Source organism: Sturnira hondurensis, unplaced genomic scaffold (assembly GCF_014824575.4).
Source record: "Sturnira hondurensis isolate 20B ecotype Veracruz unplaced genomic scaffold, ASM1482457v3 Scaffold0014584, whole genome shotgun sequence".
Classification (NCBI taxonomy): Eukaryota; Metazoa; Chordata; class Mammalia; order Chiroptera; family Phyllostomidae; genus Sturnira; species Sturnira hondurensis.
In genome coordinates, this window is record NW_028087215.1 from 2,147,117 (window position 1) to 2,172,040 (window position 24,924).

Genomic DNA, 24,924 nt, shown 5'->3' on the forward strand with positions numbered 1-24,924 from the left:
TATAAATCTTTCAGCTTTATGTCTACTAAGTTATGCACAGGTATCTCTCACTAAGCATGAAAGATAAATAAGTTTTGCTGATAATCACATCTCAGTTTAAAAAACTCTGTATTATTACATTTTTAATATACAATTCAAGATTTTGGTTTCTGAATGTAAACAAAAGCCCACAAAAGATGACAAATATACACAATTGTAGAAACTAAGTCTATGTACATGAATATGTACGTACATGAAGATGCATACACAGTAAAATGCAAGGATGTGGCAGGACTTCCAGTAGACTATACCTTTAACTTTTTAATTTTTTAGATTAATTTACTGCACTAAATATTGTTTTAGTTTCCATGAAATTAGAGATGCCTCCCCCATCTCCTTTACCTTGATTACTTTGTTTGGAGTAAAATAAAAATTGCAGAACACAAAGAGATGGATACCATTCAAGAATTTCATTCACTTTCCTTTCAGTCCCTATTAAACAATATCAAGTATTATCCAGGTATTACCTGCACTGCTCCACAAAAGGCAGAATTCTTCAACTGTCTGAACAAACCAGAAGGCCTGCCCAGGCACCAAGCCAATGCAGGGTTTTTGCCTGCAGCCTACAACCATGCCTTACAGAAACATCTCAGTAATTGTTTGGGTTGGGTGGGGTACAGAGTTATCTTGCCCTTCATATTATTTCCTCATAGCAGAAATATTGGACTCATAACACTAATTATAATATTTTACTCAAATAAGAGTGATAGACTTCCCTTTAATTTCTACAAAAATAGAAAGAGCAATGGCAATTTCAAAAGAATAAACTTTAAAGTCTATTTTACAGACATTGAGAATGTCTATTTACAGACATTGAGAATTCTTTGTTTTAGCCTCTCTTCTAGGAAAGGATACAAAGATCCTATGTACCTTGCTTAAAAACAACAGCCCTGATTGGTGTGGCTCAGTGGGTTGGGCATCCTCCCATAAAATGAAAGGCCAGTGGTTTGATTCCCAGTCAATGCACATGGCTGGGTAGGGGCATGCAAGAGGCAACTGATTGCTGTTTCTCACGCACATAGATGTTTCTCTCCCTCTTTCTCCTTCTCTTCCCCTCTCCATAGAAGCAAATAAAATCTTTGAAAAGGGAAAAGAACAGATAAAAACCATAGCCTACTACAGTGAGTCTACTTCCTAAGAAAAGCATCTTGGTGCTAGGAGTGTCAAGCATCAAATTTTCCTGAGAGAATTCCACAACAATTTGTATAATTTTTAACTTAATTTATTGTTCACAATATTACAGATGTCCCCATTCTCCCCTCCTCATCCCCCGCCCCCTACCCTAACCTCTAGGTAGCTCCCGCTCCCCCTTTCCTGTGTTGTGTAAGTTCTTTGATCTATTTTGGAAATTAACCCCTTATCAGATACACCATTTGTGAATACATTCTTCCATACAGTGGGGTTCCTTTTCATTTTGTTGATTGCTTCTTTTGCTATGCAGGTTTTTCATTTGATGCAGTCCTATTTTTTCCTTTGTTTCTCCTGCCCTAGGACATATATCAGCAAAATATTGCTACAAAAGAACTCTGAGATCTTACTATGTTTACTTCTAAGATTTTTGTGGTTTTGCAACCATCTTTTATCCATTTTGAATTTATTCTGGTGTATGGTGTATGTTGGTGGTCTAGTTTTTATTTTTGTTTTGCTTTTTTTGCATATACCTGTCCAACTTTCCCAACACCATTTATTGAAGAGATTGTCTTTACTCCATTGTATGCTCTTGCCTCCTTTGTCAAGTCCTAGTAGACCATAAAGGCATGAGTTTATTTCTGGGTTCTCTGTTCTGTTCTATTGATCTATGTGGCTGTTCTTATGCTAGTACCAGTTTGTTTTGATTACAATGGCCTTGTAGAGTGGTTTAATATCAGGTATTCTGATACCTCTAAATTTGTTTTCTCAAGATTGCTGAGGCTATTCAAGGTCTTGTTTTGGTTCCATATAAATTTTTGGAGTATTTTTCCAGATCTGTGAAATGTGCCATTAGTATTTTAATAGAAATTGCATTGAATCTGTAGATTGCTTTGTGTAGTATGAACACTTTCATGATGTGAATTCTTCCAATCCATAAACACAGTATATGCTCCCACTTATTCTATCTTCCAATTTCTTTCTTCAATGCCCTGTTTTCCAAGTACAGATCTTTTTACCTCCTTGGTTAAATTTATTTCTCGGCACCTTTTTGTTGTTGTTGCAATAGTACATGGGATTGTTTTCTTAGCTTCGGTTCCTGATAGTTCATTATTGGTATATAAAAACACCACCAATTTCTGAATATTAATTGTATATTCTGCTATTTTGCCAAATTCACTTATTACATCTAGTAGTTTTTTGGTGGAATCTTTAGGGTTTTCTATGTATAACATCACGTCATTTGCGAATGACAGTTTTACTTACTCTTTTCCATTTTGGATGCCTTTATTTCTTCTTGTCTAATTGCTGTGGCTAGGATTTCCAGTGCTATGTCAAATAAGAGTGGTAAAAGCAGACATTCTGTCTTGTTCCTGATCTCAAAGGAAATGCTCTTAGTTTTTGCTCATTATTATTTTGGCTGTAGGTTTGTCATGTAACATCTTTATTATGTTGAGACATAATCCCTCTATTCCCATTTTTCCAAGTTTCTATCATAAATGGGTGCTGACTTTTATCAAATGCTTTTTTCTGCATCCATTGATATGATCATGTGATTTTTGTTTCATTTTATGTTGTACCATATTTATTGATATGATTTATTGATATGTTGTACCAACATTGGATCTCCAGAATAAATCCCACTTGATCATAATGTATGATCTTTTTAATGTACAAATATTGCTGGATCTGGTTTGCTAATGTTTTGTTGAAGATTTTAGCATCTGGGTTCAACTAGGTATATTGGCCTATAATTTTCTTTCTTTGTAGTATCTTTATCTGATTTTGGAACTAGGACAATATGGGCCTCATAAAAAGAACTTCTCACCTCTTGAATTTTTTAAATAGTTTGAGGATAGGTGTTAGTTCTTCTCTGAATGCTTGGTAAAGTTCACCTGTGAATTTCTATCATTTTTATAATCAGAAAACAATAAAGCTGCTCTCATTTTTTAGTATTAGAACTTTTTTCACAAATAAAAAAATTTTGAAATATTAATGAAGATACCAAAAATATTTATACTCAGCACCACTCAAAACAATTAAAATACAGAAAATAAAAATAAAATACAGAAAATAAAAATAAAACAGTAAGAACTTGGGTAGCAATCTAATTTCCTTCATGTGTAACTTCAAACTTTCTCAAGGGGAAAAATAGAAGTTCCTTCTATTTTTTTTGCAGTAAATCATTAAATATTTGTTGAATGAACTGAGTATTTAAAAATTGCTGATTTCTTATTTTTATACTGAAGACATTCTCCCAAGAATCTTAACCACCATTCCAATCTCACCCACCAGAAGTAACTACATGAATAGTTTGGTGAATCTTGCATACAAACATATATGAAAGAAAAACAGGGAGAGAGACAAGAAGAAGGAAGAGAAGGTGGAGAAGAAGGAGCAAGGGGAGGAGAGGGGAAAAGGAAGAGGAGAGAGAAAAGAGAGAGAGATAATTATTTATACTTCAAAATACAGTGGGTAGCCTACTATAGTTCTACCTAATTCACTTTTTTAATATGACCCAAATGTAACAATTTTCCAGATGCTATCAGCAACCAACACATTGACTGAAAGATAGTAATAGTACTAAAAGTAATGGCTAACACTTATTGAGCATTTTTCCATATGCTTTATTTATATACTACACATTAAAATTGCACAACTTTATAGGTAGGTACTATTACTCCTGGCACTCTTACAGATAAAGAAATTTAAATATATTACTTGCCCAAGACTATAGTGACTTGCCCAATTTAGACAGTAAGTGACAGGCCAGGACTTGAAGGCAGCATTCTGTCTTCCAAGCTCATGTTCTTAATCACTACTGTCTCTGTGATGTTAGAAATGTAAAAAGCTAAAGGACTTAAGACACATGGACATGAACTAAACGGGGGAATGTGGGAGGGAGAGAGTGTGCAGGGTGGAGGGGAATGAAAGGGGGAAATGGGACAACTGTAATAACATAATCAATAAAATATATTTTTTAAAAATAAAACCACAAAAAATATTAAAGCTAAATTCTTACTTGTCAGTGAATGACTGTTGGTATATACCAGATGTAAACATAGAACACAATGCCTTGGGATTGTAACTATACCAGAACCTTCCATCTTTAGTAGTGCTTTCAAAGTAACCATATCAAGAAACTTTATGATCGGTTTAGAGCCTGTCATTAGTCAAAAGTATTTGAACTATAAAAATCATATTAATTTCCTTCATTCATATTTCATTCCTGTTCATAAGCTGAACAGGAAAAGTGATCTAAGTGTCTTATTCTTACCTTCTTTAACAATTTTATTTATTTATTTTTAGAGAGAAAGGAAGGAGAGAGGGAGAGAAACATCAATGTGTGGTCGCCTGTCATGCACCCCCACTGGGGACCTGGCCCGCAATCCAGGAATGTGCCCTGACTGGGAATTGAACTGGTGACCCTTTGGCCCGCAGGCCCACACTCAATCCACCAAGCTATATTAGCCAGGGCCTCTTACCTTCTTTTGTGGCCCAAAGAAGGTTTTTTCAAGTTTTACTATCCATTTCATTCACTAGAGTTGTGACTAAATGATTTATGGTTACTAAAAAAACCTGTACCCAGTCAGACACACACACACACACACACAAGAAAAACCTAAACTTTATTTATAAAATGACTCAGACTCTAAACTCAGATGCAAGTTTTTTGAATAATGGCACAATCTTTGGAATAAATGTGTCATCTCTCAATGTGTCATTACTCTTCTGAAGGGGATAAAATTCAATTGCCTGTTTAAGGTTAGTCTGCTAAAAGCTAGTTGCCATACTTACCAGCTTTATTTCATTTACTAATCCAGCAACCAGTTCATGTCAACCATCAGCATAACAAGTGATGTCCATATTGACTATCCTGTTCCCAAGTCAGTGACTTGATAGCTAGTATTCTAAGCACTGTATGAAAATTAAAAAGTGTTGCTGAGCCAAGTGGAGGATAAATTGTTTTTACAACATTAGCCAACTTCCTAATTTACTCTTTAACATAACATGATTTTGTTCTACCTGACAGTAACAGCAAGGACAAAAATGGCAGCTTGAGATACTTTGCCTTTGACTGAATCTTTAACAAGGGATAACAGTAAAACCAGTGCATACATACACATAGAAGTATATTCAATATTACCAAAGCACCAGTATCACCATTATTTTGAAGAGATGCTAAATAGCATTACAAGGTGGTATGTTTCAGAAGATGGGCCAACTGAAGGTCGGGTTACACCTATCCCTGTTACTAACCATGGATCTGTTAAGTAAACCTTTCTTCTTTAAAAATAATTCTGTCCGAGCTCCAGACCGTTCCATAGAATAGTAAAAATAACTGTAAGCTTATTTGTATACATAATTGTAAGTAAATGACAAAGTCTTACAAGACAACCCTTTATATACAGTCTAATGAGTGAACATCAGAAAATCAAAATTCGTGCTCACTGCAGCAGTATGGACTAAAAGTTGGCATAATACAGAGATTATCATGGCCCTTGAGCATAGATAATATGCAAATTCATGAAGTGTTCCACATTTTTAAAAGGAAAAAGAAAAAAGAAAATCAAATTTCATGCAACCTGTTATGCATAATTATCTAACCAAATATTGGGTTGTCAAAATATCCATTACATTTTTTTACGTAAAATAAGACACTTTTTGTCATTTTCATCAATAATTTTATTGATTTAGATATTCTAAGTATGTCAGCTATCTCCTGCCATTGGCTTCTTTCTAGTGGGGAGAGGCCAGGGATGCTGCTAAGCATTTTCCAATGCCTAAGAGCCCCACAGCAAAGAATTATGTGGCCAAAATGTCCACAGTACCAAGAAACTTCACAAAACACTTTGACATGTTTGATTAGTCACAGCACCTTCTCCACACACTGCATAAATCTTTTTCTTTTTGCATTTCAGTTGCATTTTTACTTTTCCTGAAATAATAAAACACAATACACTGAAAATGTTGCATATTTTCTTCCACCTTCAATATTAAAATGACTGCACAAAAACTCACTAAATGTTGGTGTTTTTTAAAAATGCAAACTGATATGACAGCTGTCACAATACAATCTAATAACGTTGTTTCAAATTAAGTCAAAGACAACTCAGTGCTACTAGAACCATCATATAGAAAAAGACGTAACAGACTTTTTGGGCAACTCTATACTACCCCCTAAATAACTACTTGTTATTATTCAACCTAAAGCTAGAGAAGCAGCTGGAAGTTATGTAGCAGACTTTCTTGTAGTAAAATAATTCCAAAAGCACTGCTCTTTTTGATTGCCTATATCTAATCCAACAGCTCATTTTCTCCCACTCCCCACAACTACATACGTACAATCTCATCAAAGTATTTATTAATCAATTAATGCTTTTGCTCTGGCAATGCAAAAGACCTCTTATCAGCTCCTGTCTTTTTCCAACCACTCACCATCAAAATAATAATGCTTGGATTATCGCCAGAGCAGAGGAAACAGTCAAGTATATAATGACCTCATGTGGCAAAGGACTAGAACTACTGATTTAACTATGAAATAATCAGGGGCTTAAACGTGTGTTATCGAATTACTTTCATATTATGTCTTTAAATGGGCATTAAATACTGCTTAAAGTTAAGGATGAAAAGAAAGAAAAATGACCTCAGATATAAACAAAAAGCGGAGGTAAAAATAGAGCCATTTACTTACTAAAATAAAAGAAACCCCATGCTAGAGTCAAAATATTTGGGTTCTTGTTTCAGTATTAATTTTGGTAGTTTCTTGAAAAATCCCTTAGCTTATCATATCTAAGAAATGGTGGTAATTATTTTTTTACCATAGCCTTTTAAGGCTAAAAGATAGCTCTTTGAATGTTCTATGTTGTATTTATGACACTTTTATCCCCATTTATGGTACTTATAATTCTATGACTAAAACATCTTAAACCTCATCATAAAAACTGAACCAAAAACTGAAGTATTTTTACCTAGTTTGTCTTCCAATTGTCACCTGTTAATTCTAGTGCAATGGACATTGATTGGTATATTACCTGTTTTATTCTAGACATGGAATTAAAACTGAATCCATTCAAAGCATAGCCATGTTGCTAATGAAATTCTTTGAAGATAGTCTTTTCTATTACAGTTTAAATTAAATATTTTGTATGAGTTTCAGGTGGAGGATAGTCTTAAGTCTTAAAATACTTCACATTTATCAATTTGAAATCTGATAAAAACAGAACTGGATATGAATTCCTTGTGAAATCCCCGAACCAAGCTCAAATCTTGATAGAAATATCCTGAGAACATCAATGTCATATCAAGTATTGAAACTCATGAAACATAGTTATAGTGCTGCAACCTCAACAATCTAAAAAAAATGTGGGGGAAAAAGGAGTAAAACTGAGTTGAGTCAAAGTCAAATTACATACCCATCTTTCACTTAATGTGTCTGTAACTTATTCCTGAAATCATGCTACAAAGTAGAAGGCTCTGAATGGAAATCTTTTCTGCTAATTTTAATAAGGTACATTATATGAGATTCCAAGATCCCCCAAAAGTATCAATTGACTACAAACAAGTTCATAAGCAATAAACACTATACATTGTCCATGAAATATATTGCAAAGATTTACTGTACTTGCCAAGGGGGAGAACTTGGGTTGCAATTTGATGGAGGAGAGGAATAAAGGAATCATTCTTTGGAAGGTAAATTCTGCTTTCTGAACCATATCCTCCCGCCAGTGTTCCAGCCATTTGGCTACTAATGGTTATCTTGCATTTAAACTGCACTTAAAATTAAATTACAGGCCCTGGCTGGTGTAGCTCAGTGGATTGAGTGCGGGCTTGCGAACCAGAGGATCGCGGTTCGATTCCCAGTCAGGGCACATGCCTGGGTTGCAGGCTGGTTCCCTGCAGGCCAACTCCCAGCAGGGGACGCATGAAAGGCAACCATACATTGATGTTTCTCTCCCTCTCTCCTTCCCCTCTAAAGATAAATAAATAAATAAAATCTTAAGAAAAATTTTTAAAAAATTTAAATTACAACACACATTTCAGGAACTCCCAAACACATGGAAATGACATCTGTCCATGACAGACTAGAGCCCCAGAAGTACATCATCATCATTCCTAAACAATTGGATGTACAATTCAAATGTGTTTAAAATGATAATCTCTGTGAAGAAACTGTCAAGTAAGTAAATTTTGTCTAAGACGGTCATATTTATACTGTTTTTTATTGCATACTTGTTTAATGTACTTTAGAGTAAGAAGTCTTTATACCCAAGGAGAAAAAAGGATGATTTTCTGAAAAATAATGTAACTTTTCAAAAACTGTTATGGCAAAAAGTTATTAACTGAACAGTTTTTATTGGGGAAGTCTGTATTTAACATTCAGGACATTACTGATCTCAGTACTAATAAATTTTGTAATTAATGATAACATTACAAGGCACTACAGAGTAAGGGAAATAATGAATGATATCAAAGTTGTCTCCACTTTTCAGTATTTTTCTAACTGAAGATAAAAAATAATTTCATTTTACACATAAATTCTTAAAAAAAAGAAACCTTATTAGGATAGCTTCAAAAGCCCCCATTGTATTGCTAAACCTGGGAGTTCATGCTCTAGGAAACACAAAATTATCCAATTTCAAGACTTAGTATATAGAAAGTACAGTAATCAAGACACTATGGTATTGACAAAAGAACAAATAGATCACCAGAACAGAATAGAGCCACAAAAAGACCAATATAGTCCATTGATGTCCAACAAAGGAGCAAAGTCAGTACAATGAGAGAGAGACAGTCTTTTTAACAAACAGTGCTTGAACAAATGGAAATCCACATGCAAAACGTGAGTTTAGATACAGACCTTTCATCCTTCACAAAAAATTAACTAAAAATGGACTACGGGCCTAAAGCTAAAACACATAATTATAAAACTTCTGGAAAGTAACTTAGGAGAAAACCTATATGACCTTAAATATGCTGTTTTAGATACAACACAATGAACAATCTATAAAAGAAACTGCTAAGCTGGACTTCACAAAAATTTAAAACTTCTGCTCTGCAAAAAACAATGTCAACAGGAGATAAACCACAGACTGGGAAAAAATATCTGTAAAAGGTCCATGTAATAAAGGACTGTTGTCTAAGATAGTCAAAGAAGTTTTAAAACTCAGTAAGACAGTAAGAAAATCAACCTGATTTAAAAAATGACAATGGACTGACCTTAAGACACCTCACTGAAGATATACAGATAGCAGATAAGCATATGAAAAGGTGATTATTATATGTCATTATGGAATTGCAAATTAAAGTGAGTTATAAACACACACCTATTAAGAATGGAACAAATCCAAACCACTGACACCACCAAATGTCAGTTAGGACGTGGAGGAACAGGAACTCCCATCCACTGCTGGTAGGGTGGCAAAACGGTATGACTATTTTGGGAGAGTTTCTTAGAAACCTAAACATACTCTTAACAAATGGTCCAGCAATGGCCCTCCTGGGTATTGACCCAAATGAACTGAAAACTTACACTCACACAAAAACTCGCACACAGATGTTTACAGCAGCTTTATTAATCATTCCCTTCAGGAGCTGTGTACCTACCAACAGTAGTACATTTAGACAATGAGCTGTTATTTAGCAGTAAAGAGAAATAAGCTATCGAGCCATGAAAAGACAGAGAGGAAAACTAAATACAAACTTCTAAGTGAAAAAAGCCAATCTGGAAAGTCTACATACTATATGATTCAACTATATGACATTCTAGAAAAAACCACCACGGAAACAGTAAGATCAGTGGTTGCCAGGCCGGGGTCAGGGGACAGTCAAAGCACAACGCACAGACGATTTTTTAGGGCAGTGAAACTATGTGGTGAATACATGTCTTTATTCAACAAAACCCACAGAATGAACACTGAGTAAACCCCACTGTAAATGACGGACTGAGTGATGTGTCAGTGTAGGTTCAATGAATGCAACACACGCACCACTCCAGCGGGGATGTCCAGAGTGTGGGAGGCTGTGCCAGGGCAGGGACAGAGGCTGTATGGAAACTCTGTACTTTCCCCTTAATTTTACTTAATATGAACCTAAAACTGAAATAAACAACACAGATTGAACATAAAATGCATTGTAAACATGTCTAAATAAAATCTATTAAAAGTTTTTAAAAGGAGAAATATGATTGGTAAAATCCAAATAAGGCCCGTAGTTTAGTTAATAGTGTACCAAAGCCAATTTGTTAGTCTTGACAACACACAGGGGGTAACTGGGTGATGGCTGTGCGGGAGATCTAATAATTTTGCAACTTTTTGTGAGTCAAAAACTATTTCAAAATGTTTTTTTTATTTTAAAAGGAAAGATAAGATTTGTCAAATGTGGAAGGCTATTTTTTATCAGAATTTGTAAATACCTTAAATAACTAATCAAGCATTTTTCTGGCAGAAAGATTTATATTGCCATGTAAAAGACTTTGGTATTCCGTGTCCTAAAAATTTGATCGACCAAATTTCTAGAGTGCTCAGTATGCAGTGCTCTAAGTTTTAGGCACAGAAGATGAGAAATTCTGAATGAGGAAATAAGTCTTACACAATTAACTTCTCAGGACAGCAAACTATCCAAAGTAGTACATATACTTTAGTGGAAGATAATCTGATATGGAAAACAGAATCCAAGAGGTAGTGCAGACCACTAAGCTCAATACTTTTGTGCCTATCTAAACGGTACAGCTTTTGAGTCATGACAAATAGATTTCTTTAAGCTTCTTTTCAATTCCACAAATTAAAAAAGTCCATAAATATTTTAAAGGTTACCAAAAACCTCTGAATTGTCCCCACTTAAAGTAGAATCATTGTACCCCTCAGTGTGCCTCAGTGGGTTGAGTGCCAGCCTGCAAACCAAAGTGTCGCTGCTTTGATTCCCAATCAGGGCATATGCCTGAGTTGTGGGCTAGGTCCCCAGAAGAGGGCGTGTGAGAGGCAACCACACATTGATTTTTCATCCCCCCTTTCTCCCTCCCTTCGCCTCTAGAAATAAATAAAATCTGCCCCGGCTGGTGTAGCTCAGTGAATTGAGGGCAGGCCTGCGAACCACAGGATCGCAGTTTGATTCCCAGTCAGGGCACATGACTGAGTTGCAGGCCAACCCAGAGGACTCGTGAACCCAACACAGGACTCAAGAGAGGCAACCATACATTGATATGTCTCTCCTTCTCTCCTTCCCTTCCCCTCTAAAGATAAATAAATAAAATCTTAAAAAAAAAATTTTTTAAATAAATAAAATCTTTTAAAAAAGGAGACTCAAACTGTAATTGAATAAGATAATTTTAAAAAAATAGATTCAATGTAATTTACATAAACCATTGTCAACTTTTATACTTACATTTTTCAAAGTAGAATTTTTATGTAAAAAGATAATTATTTTAATGAGTGTAGCTCCATTACAGGTCATCAGACTTATAATTATTTATTTATTTATTAATTCACTCATTTTTAAAGATTTTTATTTATTTTTAGAGAAAGGGCAAGAAATGGAGAAAGAGAAACACTGATGTGAGAAAGAAACATCGATCAGTTGCCTCTCATACACACCCCAACCGGAAACAGAACCTGCAACCCAGGCATGTGCCCAGACCAGGAATCAAACTGGAGACCTTTCACTTTGCAGAACAAACACTCCACAGAGCCACATCAGTCAGGGCTATACTTATTTATTAAGCAAATGTTTAACTTAGTAACCATATTGATTTTGTTTACTAAACAAAAAACATACATAATGAGATAGTTTTAAATATGGTGATTACAGATTTGAAATGCAGTTTCCCTTTCAAAGCTCAGTACATCTAGATTGTTTAACCCACTAAATTATCTCAAGAAACAGAAGATAACATTTTTAAATAGGAAATAATAGTTTCAAAAGTAAAAGTGACTCTTCTCATTTCAAAAGAAGAATTTTTCTAAAATGTCAAGTAGAAACAGTAAAGACATAGAGAAAAACACTTCATGCTTTAACTAAACAAACTTGAAAAAATCTGTAATGATACAAAAAACTAAAATGAATCCATGCAGTTTTAAAAGTTATAACTATTTTATCCTTTTTCTTCATTTCCTAATATATATTTAAAATGACAATACCTTCAAGATATATAACATACAAAGCAAGATCATTTTTATCAGTAAATTGTCTTAATGGAGTAGAAATAAAACTTAAGGTGTAACCCTACAGAGAAGCAAAGCCAACTATGAAGTGAAGAAGAATCATAATGTTCTCAAAGTAGAAGAGTGCGACTTTAAAATAGCAGGCTGCCTAATTCAGACAGTAGAGAAACCAGGATGGGGCAGGAAATAAAGGTGGGACAGAGCAAGCTAAACTGCTAAGAGGGTGATCTACCTTGTCGTCAGTTTCTCTTTGACTTCTTACAAAGTATAAAGGTAAAGAAAGAAGACTATTTATTCCCAGTGCAGAGTCAATAAAGAATAAAACCGAGAAGCTCATCCCTTACTATGTTCCACTAATGTTTTACCTATAAAAATGAGAAGAAATGCAGGAGAATCTGTATTTCCACCTCAAATGATGTAAAGACAATCATAGTTTAAACAAATCTTTAAACTGTAACAGTACTATTTCCTCATAAAAAAAACTGAAAGGAAAGCAAGTAGTTAGCTACTCTAAGCTCTATATAAATTAAATCATTTACTCATGTAATAACCTTCACTTATCTTTTAAGTATAAAAATATTTCCTCTTTAATCACCCAAAACACCATGCAAAAAGATGAAGTGCCACTCATAGCACAGATGTATCCACTACAGATGGTAACAAAGCCTAACTTGCTGCTCTAGGAATGTATTATAGACACACTAATAAATATCAGTGAATCTATTAAATACTAAACGTGGTCTTATCTTCCACATAAACTGAGGCAGAATGGACCGCATTGGATCAAAAGTACTTAAAACTTCTTAATTCTTTTTCTAGAGACTCATTAAATTCCACTTTCAGCTTTTTGCACTAATTCACATAGACACATTACCATTTTCCATGTAACATTAAAGTTTCCAGTTGAGAAATCAAGTTAAGGAACTGGTGGTCAACAGTGAGATGAGAAGCACCAGGGAAAAAGCCAAGCTGCTAAGGAGGATAACAGAGGAGAAAGACAGAAGGATCCTGGGTCCTTTATGATACAGTTTAGCCACTATAATGACTCTTTTTCTTGGGACAAAAATGGTTAAAACCTTGGGTTTTTATAAAGAGACGTGTATGACTATGACACTACAAAGACACACAAGGCTGGAGTATCTGGTGTCATCTCACTGTAGTCTTCAGCAAGGTCACAAAGTACTCAAAAATTCTTTGACCTGAAGGAAGGAAAAATATATGAATATAAGTATTTGACTAATTTCAGATATCTAATATTCATTTTCACTCAGAGTATGTAATAATTGAAGACCTTCAACCATCACAAAGCCACAGCATTTACTTTCAAAAGATGTATTAATACTTTAGTAGTAAAATTGAATGACCTAAAATGTAATTACAGGAGTTATTAAATTAAGTCTTATAACAGCCATAATCTTTAATTTTATAATTTGTAATTTTATAATCACTAGTTTTATCTCTTTATAATACCACAGACCACTGACATGTGCAGCTTTAACACTGAGAACAGTAATAACTGCAATGGTTTAATGGTTTAAACAACTCTGAAGGTTCAGAGACATAACAGATTTGTAATTTTTCTTTTTTTGCAACACCTCTCCTTCTCCCCAGTTAATTTTCTGCAATTTTTCTGAAGCACAAATTTAAATCTTGTATATACTCTGTAATGTTAATGTAAGAGGAAAGGTCATATAAGCAATGACAATCTATCCAACTGAACAACATCACAACAAGATTCTGTTCTCTACGTATTCTAGACTACCCAGCAATTCTGCTGAACAGACCATTATTGCTGTGTACAAATACCTAAAAAAGAAAGCCAACTGCTACCATTATTAATGAAAATAAAACTAGATAATATAAAAATGATGATTCTTAGCCAAAAACATACATTAAGGTAAAAATTTTAAAAGTGGTTTTATAGCTTTATTCTGTTAAAATGATGGTTGGCTGTTAGTACTACAATGGCTGACAATTTATTTTAATAGTATCATTTTCGTGAATTCTTTTTTTTAAATATATTTTATTGATTATACCATTACAGTTGTTCTATTCCCCCCTTCATTCCCCTCTACCCGCACCCTCCCTCCCCCACCATTCTCCCCCCTTAGTTTATAACCACATGTCTCAAGTTCTTTGGATTCTATATTTCCCCCACTATTCTCACCCTCCCCCCTATCTATTTTCTACCTACCCTCTATGCTATTTTCTGTGCCTTCTCCCCACTTCTCCCCCTCCCACCCCCCTATTTCTAACCCTCCATGTGTTCTTCATTTCTATGGTTCCACTCCTGATCTAGCTGTCCTCTTGGTTTACTTTTGTTTTAGGTGTGGTTGTTAATAACTGTGTGTTTGCTGTCCTTTCACTGTTCATATTTTTCATCTTCTTTTTCTTATATAAGTCCCTTTAGCATTTCATATAATAAGGGCTTGGTGATGATGAACTCCTTGAACTTGACCTTATCTGAGAAGCACTTTATCTGTCCTTCCATTCTAAATGAAAGTTTTGCTGGATAAAGCAATCTTGGCTGTAGGTCTTTGGATTTCATGACTTGGAATACTTCTTTCCAGCCCCTTCTTGCCTGTAAGGTCTCTTTTGAGAAATCCGCTGACAGTCTGATGGGTACTCCTTTGTAGGTGACTGTCCCCTTATCCCTTGATGCTTCTAGGATTCTCTCCTTCATTTTGGTCTTGGCTAATGTAATTATGATGTGCCTTGGTGTGTTCCTTCTTGGGTCCAACTTCTTTGGCACTCTCTGAGCTTCCTGGATTTCCTGGAAGTCTATTTCCTTTGCCAGACTGGGGAAGTTCTCCTTTATTATTTGTTCAAATACGTTTTCCACTCGTGGCTGTTTCTTTCCCCCTTCTGGTACCCCTATAATTCGGATGTTGGAACGTTTGAAGATGTCCTGGAGGTTCCTAAGCCTCTCCTCATTTTTTTGAATTCTCATTTCTTCCTTCCTTTCTGGTGGGATGTTTTGTTCTTCCTTCTGGTCCATTCCATTGATTTGAGGCCCAGTTTCCTTTCCATCACTATTGGTTTCCTGTGCATCTCCCTTCATTTCAATTAGTTTAGCCTTCATAAGTTCCTCTAATTTGTGACTTTGTTCCTCTAATTTGTGACTATAATCTACCAGTTCTGTGAGCATCCTGATAAATAGTGTCCTGAATTGTGCTTCTGAGAGGCTGGCAATTTCTTGGTCGCTTAGAGTTATTGGCTCTGGGACTTTGAGTTCTTCTTGCACCATCTTTTGGGCTGTTCGTGCCTGTTCTGTAGCAGGATCGTAGCCCTAAAGTGTTCACTAGGACAGGGCAACTAAGTTGCTGGGTTGCGACGCTGTATGTGGGGGCGGGGTCAAAGAGGGACTATGGCGTCCTGTCCGCCGCCTGCCGCCACGGCCCTCACCGGTGCCGCAGTTGCTGCCATCACCGGGCCCACGCGTTTCGTCCCACTGTACTCAAGTGTGCCACCGCCGTCAGCCCTCGCCCCCTGGGGCCTGCGTGGTCTGTCTCACTGTGCGCAAATATGCGCCCGCAGTCTGCCCCACACCCCAACTGGTTCCCGTCTGCCTGCGCGCCTGGGTCGGGGGCCCTGTCCTGCCCGACCCTGCTCGCTGCTGGCTCCTCCGCCCCTCTTACCGTCCCCGTTGAACGGTTAGATGTAGTCGGACTTCCGTATAATTCAATTTTCTGTCCTTTGGTTGTGTCTTTGTTTCTCCACATCTTTGTTGTATTCAAACTTGGTTGTGGGAGAAGGCACAGTGTTTCCACCTATGCCTCCATCTTGGCGGAAGTCCCATTTTCGTGAATTCTAGTCTATATTTTTAACATCATTTTTAGCAACAAAGAAGTCACTAGAATTGTCCAAATATATCCCTTATGAATGTAAAGTACCTACTACAGTATACAGCAGACATTTTGCAACAAGAAAAAAGATAACTCAAATTTATCTCAAAACTAAACAAACAAGAAAAGTGTGGTTTCTTTAGATCTTGGATCCTTAAGTTAATTAATACGAATATAGGGATAATTGGTATATAATTCCCATTACCATTCTCTCTCAAGCATTCATCAAAGGTTCTCTCCCAGTCATTTTATCAATACAGTCACCACTCACTCAGTAGAATATCCCAAATAGGTGGAGGATAGATGAACTCTGATTAAGACAATGACTCAACAATTAGACAATTATAATTCATCATTGACAAGACCCTGAATAAAATTCAAAAGTAAAAATCCTTTAATCTCAAGACTTCATTCAGCTAATATAAAAATGGATAGGATCCATACCCTAGAATTTCAAATATCCTCCATACCAAATTTAGTTGAAAAAAGTAAATAATTAGTTTATTATTAAACTAATAATAATCTAAAAATTGGTGTATAGGAAAGAGGGAAAGAAAAGGAAAAAGCAGAGAAGCAGGTGAGCAAGAACTTGTGTGATATTCCTGTACCACAGGTGAAAGAACTAAAGAATTAACAAGCTCCTTATTTTAGCTAAGGCCACCAAGCCAGAATTTCAAGTTAGGATTTGATTCTAAATGGTCTAAATACCTTTAAGTTCTTAACTGTCCCTTAATGTAACTTTACGTAACCTTTTCTGTTAGAAATCGTTTTTTTCAAAATTTACAACACTTTTTTAGACATAACAAAGATTAGTTTACAGTCTTTACATAAATATACCTCTTCGACCAGACTGTCATGTTTGTCTTTAAAGTCTTCATTAACATCCAGTGTTAAGATAGGTACTTCTTGCAGATAATCAAAGTTGGTTCTGTTTAAACAGATGAACACAATTAGAAAAAGCAATATATATGAGAAACACTAAAAACTCATTATTGTATCACTGAAAAATCCATCACTATTACTGTACAAATACTTCATCTGACAGCCCCTCATTCTCACCTAGATTTACTTACACATCTAAAAATCTCAGGTATAAAACATATAAAGCGAGGCATTGTTATAGGTAATGTCACAAAACCAAACTCATACCATAAAGTAGGAAAATGTTTGCATTTTAAGGCTGACAAAACTGAAGTTCAAGGAGGTCACTCTGAGACTCAGAGACTGTCCAAGGTCACACATGAGTAAGACTGGATTTTAACCAAAAACTGACTAGTGACAAAGTCCACTGACTCTTAACAGCTATGCTATATATACTACCTCCCAAGTCTTGATCTAAGAAACAACTTTGAAATACTGGATCTTAAAATACTCTCTGAAACATAGACCTAAATAATATACATAGATATATTTCCTACTTTATTACTTAATATGAAATTCCATATACTGTGCTGTCAGTAACAGTAGGGGAGATTAGCTATAAAATCTTCAAGAAAATGGATCTCAATTGCAATAAAAGAATCAAAATCTACAACTAATTCTGACACAGCCTACAATAGTAATAAATAAACTGATTGAAAATAAAAAATGTACACATTGTACATTTTTAATTAAAATTTGATAATGGCATTAAAAAAGTAGTAAATAAGAAGTCTTACTTTAGTGTCCTATGCAGGAGCCAGCTTTCATGCTTATGGTGAAGCTTCTCTAAATATTCAAGAGGAATGTCTTGTTCTTCATTTCTTCCCCGTAAATATATTCTGCTCAAGCATTTCTAAAAGTAAGCAATAAGATGAGGGGGACTATTCCTCTCAGAAATTATTTCTAATTCCCATGAGAAATTATTCCTTTCTGATGCCATTAGAATTTTCTTCTCTAAGTGTCTCTTTAGTCACATGAGCCAAAATCTCTATTCCTTCTAGAAAGTAGAAGTGGTTCCTTTTCCCCTCCCAGTACTTTTCACACCATTTAATGGCTCTAAATAATACAGTACTTTCAAAAATAAGTGTATCAATTTCTGGCATCCATATTAGAAGTATACTGTCTAAAAAAAGTTTGGTAAAAATTAAAAAAGTTCAGCATAAAACTGTGCTTCTATTTTAAATTCTCTTTTCAAATAATTAAATGATCCTCTAATCAAAATATATCAAAAAATAATGAAATAAAATAGTTTTGTATTAGGCTTTAAGATACTGACTATGAATGTTTCCAACAATAAAATCATTAGTATTCTTTATATTTTTCTGTATTTGCATTTACTATTTTCATAATTAAAACTTCTTTTCTAAAATAAAAGCAAATTTCAAAATTATTATTGTTAAATTCTGGTTTACTTGATACTAGAACAAAATCATCACTTGAACTCAGAAACCTAGATTCTTTGAAAATTCAGCTTCAACATAGTACAGCCTTCTTTCAGGCTATAAGTCATAATATTTACATTCATGAGAACCTACTTGTCAGAGATATAGAAATAAAAAACAGAGGAAAATGAGAATGCAAGTGCAAAACCACAAAGTTCTTAATAACCGTGAGCTCTCATTTAGATGAGTTTTAAGAAAGGCATCCACTTGGTCTTCCTGGATTCATTACATAATGGCCTATCTAAACAATAGCTATGTCACGATCTATCATGAAAAGGCATATTTTCAAGTAAGCTCCCTTAACTGAAAATGGCAAGGGTCCACTAAGTCTTTTCTCTTTTGTAGCTGCTACTATCCACCCATCCCAAGCCCAAACCATGAAAAACATGCTCCATCAACTATGCCATTCATTCAGCAAATATTTACTGAGCTCCTACTGTGTACTCAAGCCTTATCTGAGGCACTGGATATTCAACAGTAATTAAATACCCAAAGTCCCACCTCAGGAAGCCTATATTCTAGAGGTTGCTTGAGCAAGTTTCTTAATCTAGACGTGATCTACATATCTTAATCTAGATGTCTCTTATTGACCCTGCAAAAGTTAAAAACTAATAAACAGAACATAGGAAGAACAGAGAAGGACCTAAACAAACAACTTGCTAAATCTGGGCTTTCGGTTTGCTGAGAAAACAGAATGCTTCTATCTACACAATTCTGAGTTTCTAATTTGGAAGTGGGAAGCTAGAGGGTGGGTAATGAGGTTCAACTACATTGCCTGCACTGTATAACAGTGAAAAGATTTCTAAATGTTACTTTATATTTTCAAAGGGACAAACATTTGTCTCACCTCTGGAGTGGCTCGAAGATAAATGATTCCATCCAGTTCAAGGCTTTGGCCAAACTGGTTATTCATCCAGTCATGCCAGTCTTGATAAATTGTCCACTCTGTTTCATTCATACAATCAGATTCATACAAATTAGATGCAAAAATATACCTGAAAGAGAGCTTACATCAACACAAAAATTCTTTCCAAAAAGCACAGAGAAACAGAAAAAACAATACACTATCTTCAACTATAGGGAGCTATGTTCTTGGCCAGTGGTTCTAAAAAATGTGGTGTAAGGACCCCTGGTAGACCCCAAGACTCTTCCAGGGGTTCTGTGAGAGGCCAGATCCCTTTATATACTATACTTCAACCAAAAAATATACTCAACAGATTGAATATAAAAGCATTAATGAGAACTCATCTGTCTTCTATTAAATCAGATATTAAAAGAGATTCAGATATATCAGATATTAAATCAGATATAAAAACATAAAATGATGCTATTCTCACTAATTTTTTGTTTTAAAAATATAATTTCACTAATATGTTATTTATGTTTACATGTAATGGCTTTATTATTGTTAATTTTAAGTAATTTTTTTCTATTTTTCAATCTTAATTTATAATAAAATAAATATTAATAAGACACCAAGTTCTTTGGGCTCCTCAATAATTATTAAGAATGAAAAGGGGTCCTGAGAACCTCTGCTCTGAGCTAACTCTAGAGGTTAAAAAAATCCTTGCATAAGCAAGGTAATTCTAAGATCCCCTGAGAGATTTTTTTTTAATCTCTTTGCTGCAGATGAGTCTAGAATACAGATTTAGATTTAACCAGAGTAGATGAGAATTTTAAGAGGGTTAGAGAAAAAAATTTCTCTGCAAATTTGAATGAGATAGCCCCCATTCAGCACCAAACTGCTAAAAGGATTACATGTCATTTTCCATCTCAAATCCCCAACTCAGCCTCTCTGATTATTTGATTCTCAGAAAACAGAAAAAAAATTCTAGTCCTAAGCCAAGGTTCCAAACTAGTAAGTACAAGTCACTTGTATATACCTGTCACTATATACAGATCGCTCAAAATATACCACAGGTTTCTCTGCGTCTTTGAGCTTGCCGTTCAGAGCAGCAAGCTGGGCTCGTATTCGACTGAGACAGGCATATGTCTGGAAGGTAAAAGACCATCGCTCGGGTTTCTCATACATCATCTGAAGCACATTCCCACCACTTTTCTGAGATGTTGTCAATTCCTATTTTGAAATTGAAAAAAGAAACAAAAAGCAAAGTTAATAGTCAATGGGCTTAATTTCTTTAAAAGCTCAAAAAGAGACGTTGGATAAATACATCATGATTAGCAAAATCACAATGAGTCAGTCCTCTTCTTCCTTCTCATTTCCACTGTATTTTTCAGGTTACCTGAGGCTTGGAAGAATTTGAAAAGCTAGCTTAACCACCAATTCCTTAGATCTTTTTCATAAGAAGTCACAAACAGCCTATGACAGAAATTATTTGTCTGGCCCAAATGGGACTCATAAAAAATATAAATTTGTTGTCAATATCTAAAAGGTAAATAATTTCATATAATATATCTGGATGTATATTTTCATTATAAAAAAATGGAAAAAAACAAGCAATACTGTGCCTATATTTCCCCTTGGTAAATATAAGCTATAGTAAAGTCACACGTGCTTTCTAGTTCATAAGCACCACCATTCCCTGTCGAGACTCAAAAGGCCTGATTTATTTGCTTAGATCCCCTTTCAGTATTTGAATCTGTGACCCTAATCTTCTAATAAAACAGAATAAATCCCCACCAAAATTTGATTCAATAATCATAATGCAAGAATCAGTATTTTCAGCATAAGAGAAAAAATGTAAAATAAAAAATCTAGTAAAATCTCTGTAATCTTACATCTGAATTGGAAATAGCATCAAGAAATTATTAATTTCCATGATTCTTTTTATTTTTTATCAATTATTTTTCTTTCTACATAGTTTCCCTAGCTCTGTCAACCAAAACGTCTACAGAAATAAACATGACAACCCTGTAGAAATAACTGGAACTGCCACGCAGATTACAATCTCTAAGTATCATTTTCTACTAAATTAGGGTCACTGTATCTGATTCCAGGTCTGTGGAAGGAAATGTACAAAATGAGCTTAACACATATTGTTTTGGGAAACAAAGAAACTATTAAACATTACTGAGGTTGTGCCAAGGGAAAAGGAGTCAACGTGAAGGGGCTCTGGTAGTTAAAACACAGGGCACAGAAGGAATAACAAATGAGGGGCAAAAATCCGTAAGTTCATAATACTAAAGAAAACCAGAGCCCTGGCTGGTGTAGCTCAGTAGATTGAGCATGGGCCTGTGAAGCAAAGGGTCACTGGTTCTATTCCTGGTCGGGGCACATGCCTGGGTTGCAGGCCAGGTCCCCATTAGGGGACACATGAGAGGCAACCACACATTGATGTTTCTCTCCCACTCTTCCTCCTTCCTGTCCCTCTCTCTAAAAATAAATAAATAAAATATTTAAAAAAAGAGAAAACCAGAAAAAGGAAACAAACTCTCCAGTCATCTTTGAAAGCTGCTAGGGCACAATGAACTATTCTGAAAATTTGTAGTTAAAAAATACGAGTGTGCATGTGTGTGTGTGTGTGTGTGTGTGTGTATAATCTCAAACATCTTACTCTGGGCATTTCTGTACAAATACTATTTCAGGAAAATGAAGTAATGAATGAAAATAAAATCCTCTTTACTGAAGAATCTCAACTAGTAAATCCAGAAGACTTGAAAAAATATCTTTTGCAACATCTTAATGATATATTGGATTGGGGTGATAATTAGCAATAGATGCTAAAATCATTACAGAAAACCTGATTGAAAGCTTTATAATGTGTAAATTAAGCTGAAAGATTGATCAATTTTAACATCACAAAAGATATTCTCCAAATGGAATTGAAAGAAAATATACATTACCACCTAAGAAGTCTTACAAAAAGAGAACTGAAACTAAATCTAATCAAGTCTGTAAAGATTTAACTATAAATTTACAGGAAATACAGAGAATTGAGAAACACGTTAACATATACCAGAGACACACTCAGCCAAAACCAGAATAAGGGGAATTGTACAAGGGCAAACGAACCAGTTTAACTAAAACTCCAAAGAAAAAAGAGGAAGGGGGAACAACAGGTTAAAACTTAAAAGACAAATTAACCAAATATAACTTGTGAACTTTGTCTAACTCATCAACAAATGTAAAAAAAATTATGAGACAACAGGGAAATAAGAACACAAACTGGACATGATGATACAAAAGAATAATCTTTTAAATAGTTTTAAACAATCTTTATTGTTCTAGAGTTCTTAATGAGCCTTTAATTTCTACTGATGAAGTAATTTATTACTGACAACAGAGGTTCTCAAAGTATAGTAAGGGAACCTCTAGGGCAGGGTGTCCAACCTGTGGCCCACACGGCACATTCAGCCCAGGACGGCTGTGAATGTGGCCCAACACAAAATTTACTGTGTAAGGCACAGTAAATTTACTGTCTTAGTAAATTTACTTAAAACATTATGAGGCATTTTTTGTGATTACGTGTCACAATGTATTTAATGCGTGGTCTCTTCTTCTGCCAGGGTGGTACAGAGTCAAAAGGTCAGACACCCCTGCCCTAGGGAGTCCCAGAGATCCTGGCAGGGAGTCAGCAAGCAAACAAAAACTATTTTTATAATAAGTATACCTTTTTCCATTCTCATTCTCTCATGAATGTATAATCGTTTTCCAGAAACTACATGACACATATACTCTAGCAGTTCAAGTGCAAAAGTTAATTGGCATTGGCATTAAGCTAATTATCGATGAGAAAGTAGAAGCAAAGGGAGTTAGACATTGAGTTTAATAAACTGAGGAAGGTAAGCCTGCTTGCTTGGCCAGGAAGCTACAGCTTCACACTGCAGGGCATTACAGTATTTTTCTGCCAAGATTAACTCCTCCCTTCCGTACTCCAGTACAGAACTATTGAGGGGCACAGAGGGAGCCGATGGATCAAAGAGGCCTGTCAGTCTAGCATAAAGAAAGGGATTGGTTAGGAGGTAGACCCCTCCAAAGTCTGTGAAAGTCTGGAAAGTTGATTGGTTCTTTTGAAAAAGCACCTGGTCTGTCCCACAGCCAAGCTAATACAATCCTAGGGGAATAAAGAAGCTCTCCCTCACTCAGAAACCCATGCTTGCCTGGTGAGCTCACACATTTTCTCTCCATAGCCCTGTGGCCTTAGCAAGCAGCCATACAGACTCTGCCACTGGAGCAGACAGGAACAAGCTAAACTACCTGGATGATGATTGAGGTTGCTTAGCAGTCACCTGCAGGCTCCACAAGGACTAAACTAGCATGAGCACTCCTACGCTCGCTGTCTCTTGCTTATGACCAGCACTCATCCCATGCACATGCATGGCCTCTCTCCATAGCCATGTGGTCCTAGTAGCCACATGGCCCAGGGTCCTGCAGACCCCACATGGAGGCTCCAGGAGAGAACCTGAATACCACAGCACAGCAATGGGCTGCATCTGGAATGCTAGTTTAGCATTTCACACATGCTAAACTAGGCAGATGCTGGTCTGAACTATAATTAAAAATGGAACAGAAACTCTATACAATGGCTTTTGCTTTGGCCTTGCTGAGGACAAGATTGGACTTTTTCCACGGCAAACAGATGGAGATGGGACATTCGGAAGTCAGGTGGGACCCCCACCCCCCGGCATTTTACATCAATAAAGTGTACCATGGGCCCTGCCTGGTGTTGCTTAGTTGGTTGGAGCATCACCTAACCAACTGAAAAGTTGAGGGTTCAGTTCCTAATCAGGGCACATGCCCAGGTTGTTGGTTAGAACCTCAGTCTGTAAAATTTTATATGGGAAGCAACCAATCAATGCCTCTCTCATGCATCAGTGTTTCTCTCTCTCCCTTCCTCTCTCTAAAAAAGAAATGAAAAAGTGTACTCGGGTAAGGATAAAAAAGAAAAATTAAAATAAAAGTTTACCACAAAAACTTTTGTCCTTCTGTGTGGGTCTCAGGAAATTCTTTTCCTCACCATACCACAAGAATTTGTTTTCGGAGAAAATGGCGGCGGAGTAGGACGGAGCAACTGCAGTTCTCCTACACTGGGGGAAAATCCTGGCAGATTTACAGAAGAACAGCGCAATCAATTCCACAACCAACAATTCCCCAGCATTTATGAAAATAAGAGACCAGAGATAGTGACGAACCAGACAGCTAGAGGTCCTTGGGGTCTCAGGGACGCGAGTAAGGACGGAGGCGGCCAGACCAGCGGCAGCCATTAGCCGGCGCGTAAAGACCTCGGAGCCGCGGCTGCCGCAGCGGTCGGGGCCCAGAGGCTTCCTTCCGTCTGTGCCCAGCAACAGGGGCGTCTGCCACGGAGAACTCATCGGGAGCCCGGCAACCCTGAGAAAAGTCAAGGGCAGCGGCAGTGGTGGCGGCAGCGGCGGGACGGCAGTCATTGGCCGGCGCATAAAGACCTTGGAGCCTTGGCTGCCTCAGCGGTC

The 24,924-nt window shown here is 36.1% G+C and overlaps 1 protein-coding gene and 1 pseudogene across 1 annotated transcript in view; one reads left to right on the plus strand and one right to left on the minus strand.

Annotated features, from left to right (window-relative positions):
* Nucleotides 1-5,617: 5,617 nt before the first annotated feature.
* Nucleotides 5,618-5,714, plus strand: LOC118999128 (uncharacterized; annotated as a pseudogene).
* A 6,126-nt stretch (nucleotides 5,715-11,840) lies between these two features.
* DCK (deoxycytidine kinase) overlaps nucleotides 11,841-24,924 on the minus strand; it is a 38,720-nt gene continuing 25,636 nt past the window's right edge. Inside the window, exons 3-7 of the mRNA XM_037063450.1 lie at nucleotides 20,418-20,611; nucleotides 19,382-19,529; nucleotides 17,830-17,945; nucleotides 17,009-17,099; nucleotides 11,841-13,525 (exon numbers count right to left, since the gene is read on the minus strand). Coding sequence (XP_036919345.1) covers nucleotides 13,499-13,525; nucleotides 17,009-17,099; nucleotides 17,830-17,945; nucleotides 19,382-19,529; nucleotides 20,418-20,611 — 576 coding nt within the window. The 3' untranslated portion in view covers nucleotides 11,841-13,498. The remainder of the gene's footprint in view (nucleotides 13,526-17,008; nucleotides 17,100-17,829; nucleotides 17,946-19,381; nucleotides 19,530-20,417; nucleotides 20,612-24,924) is intronic.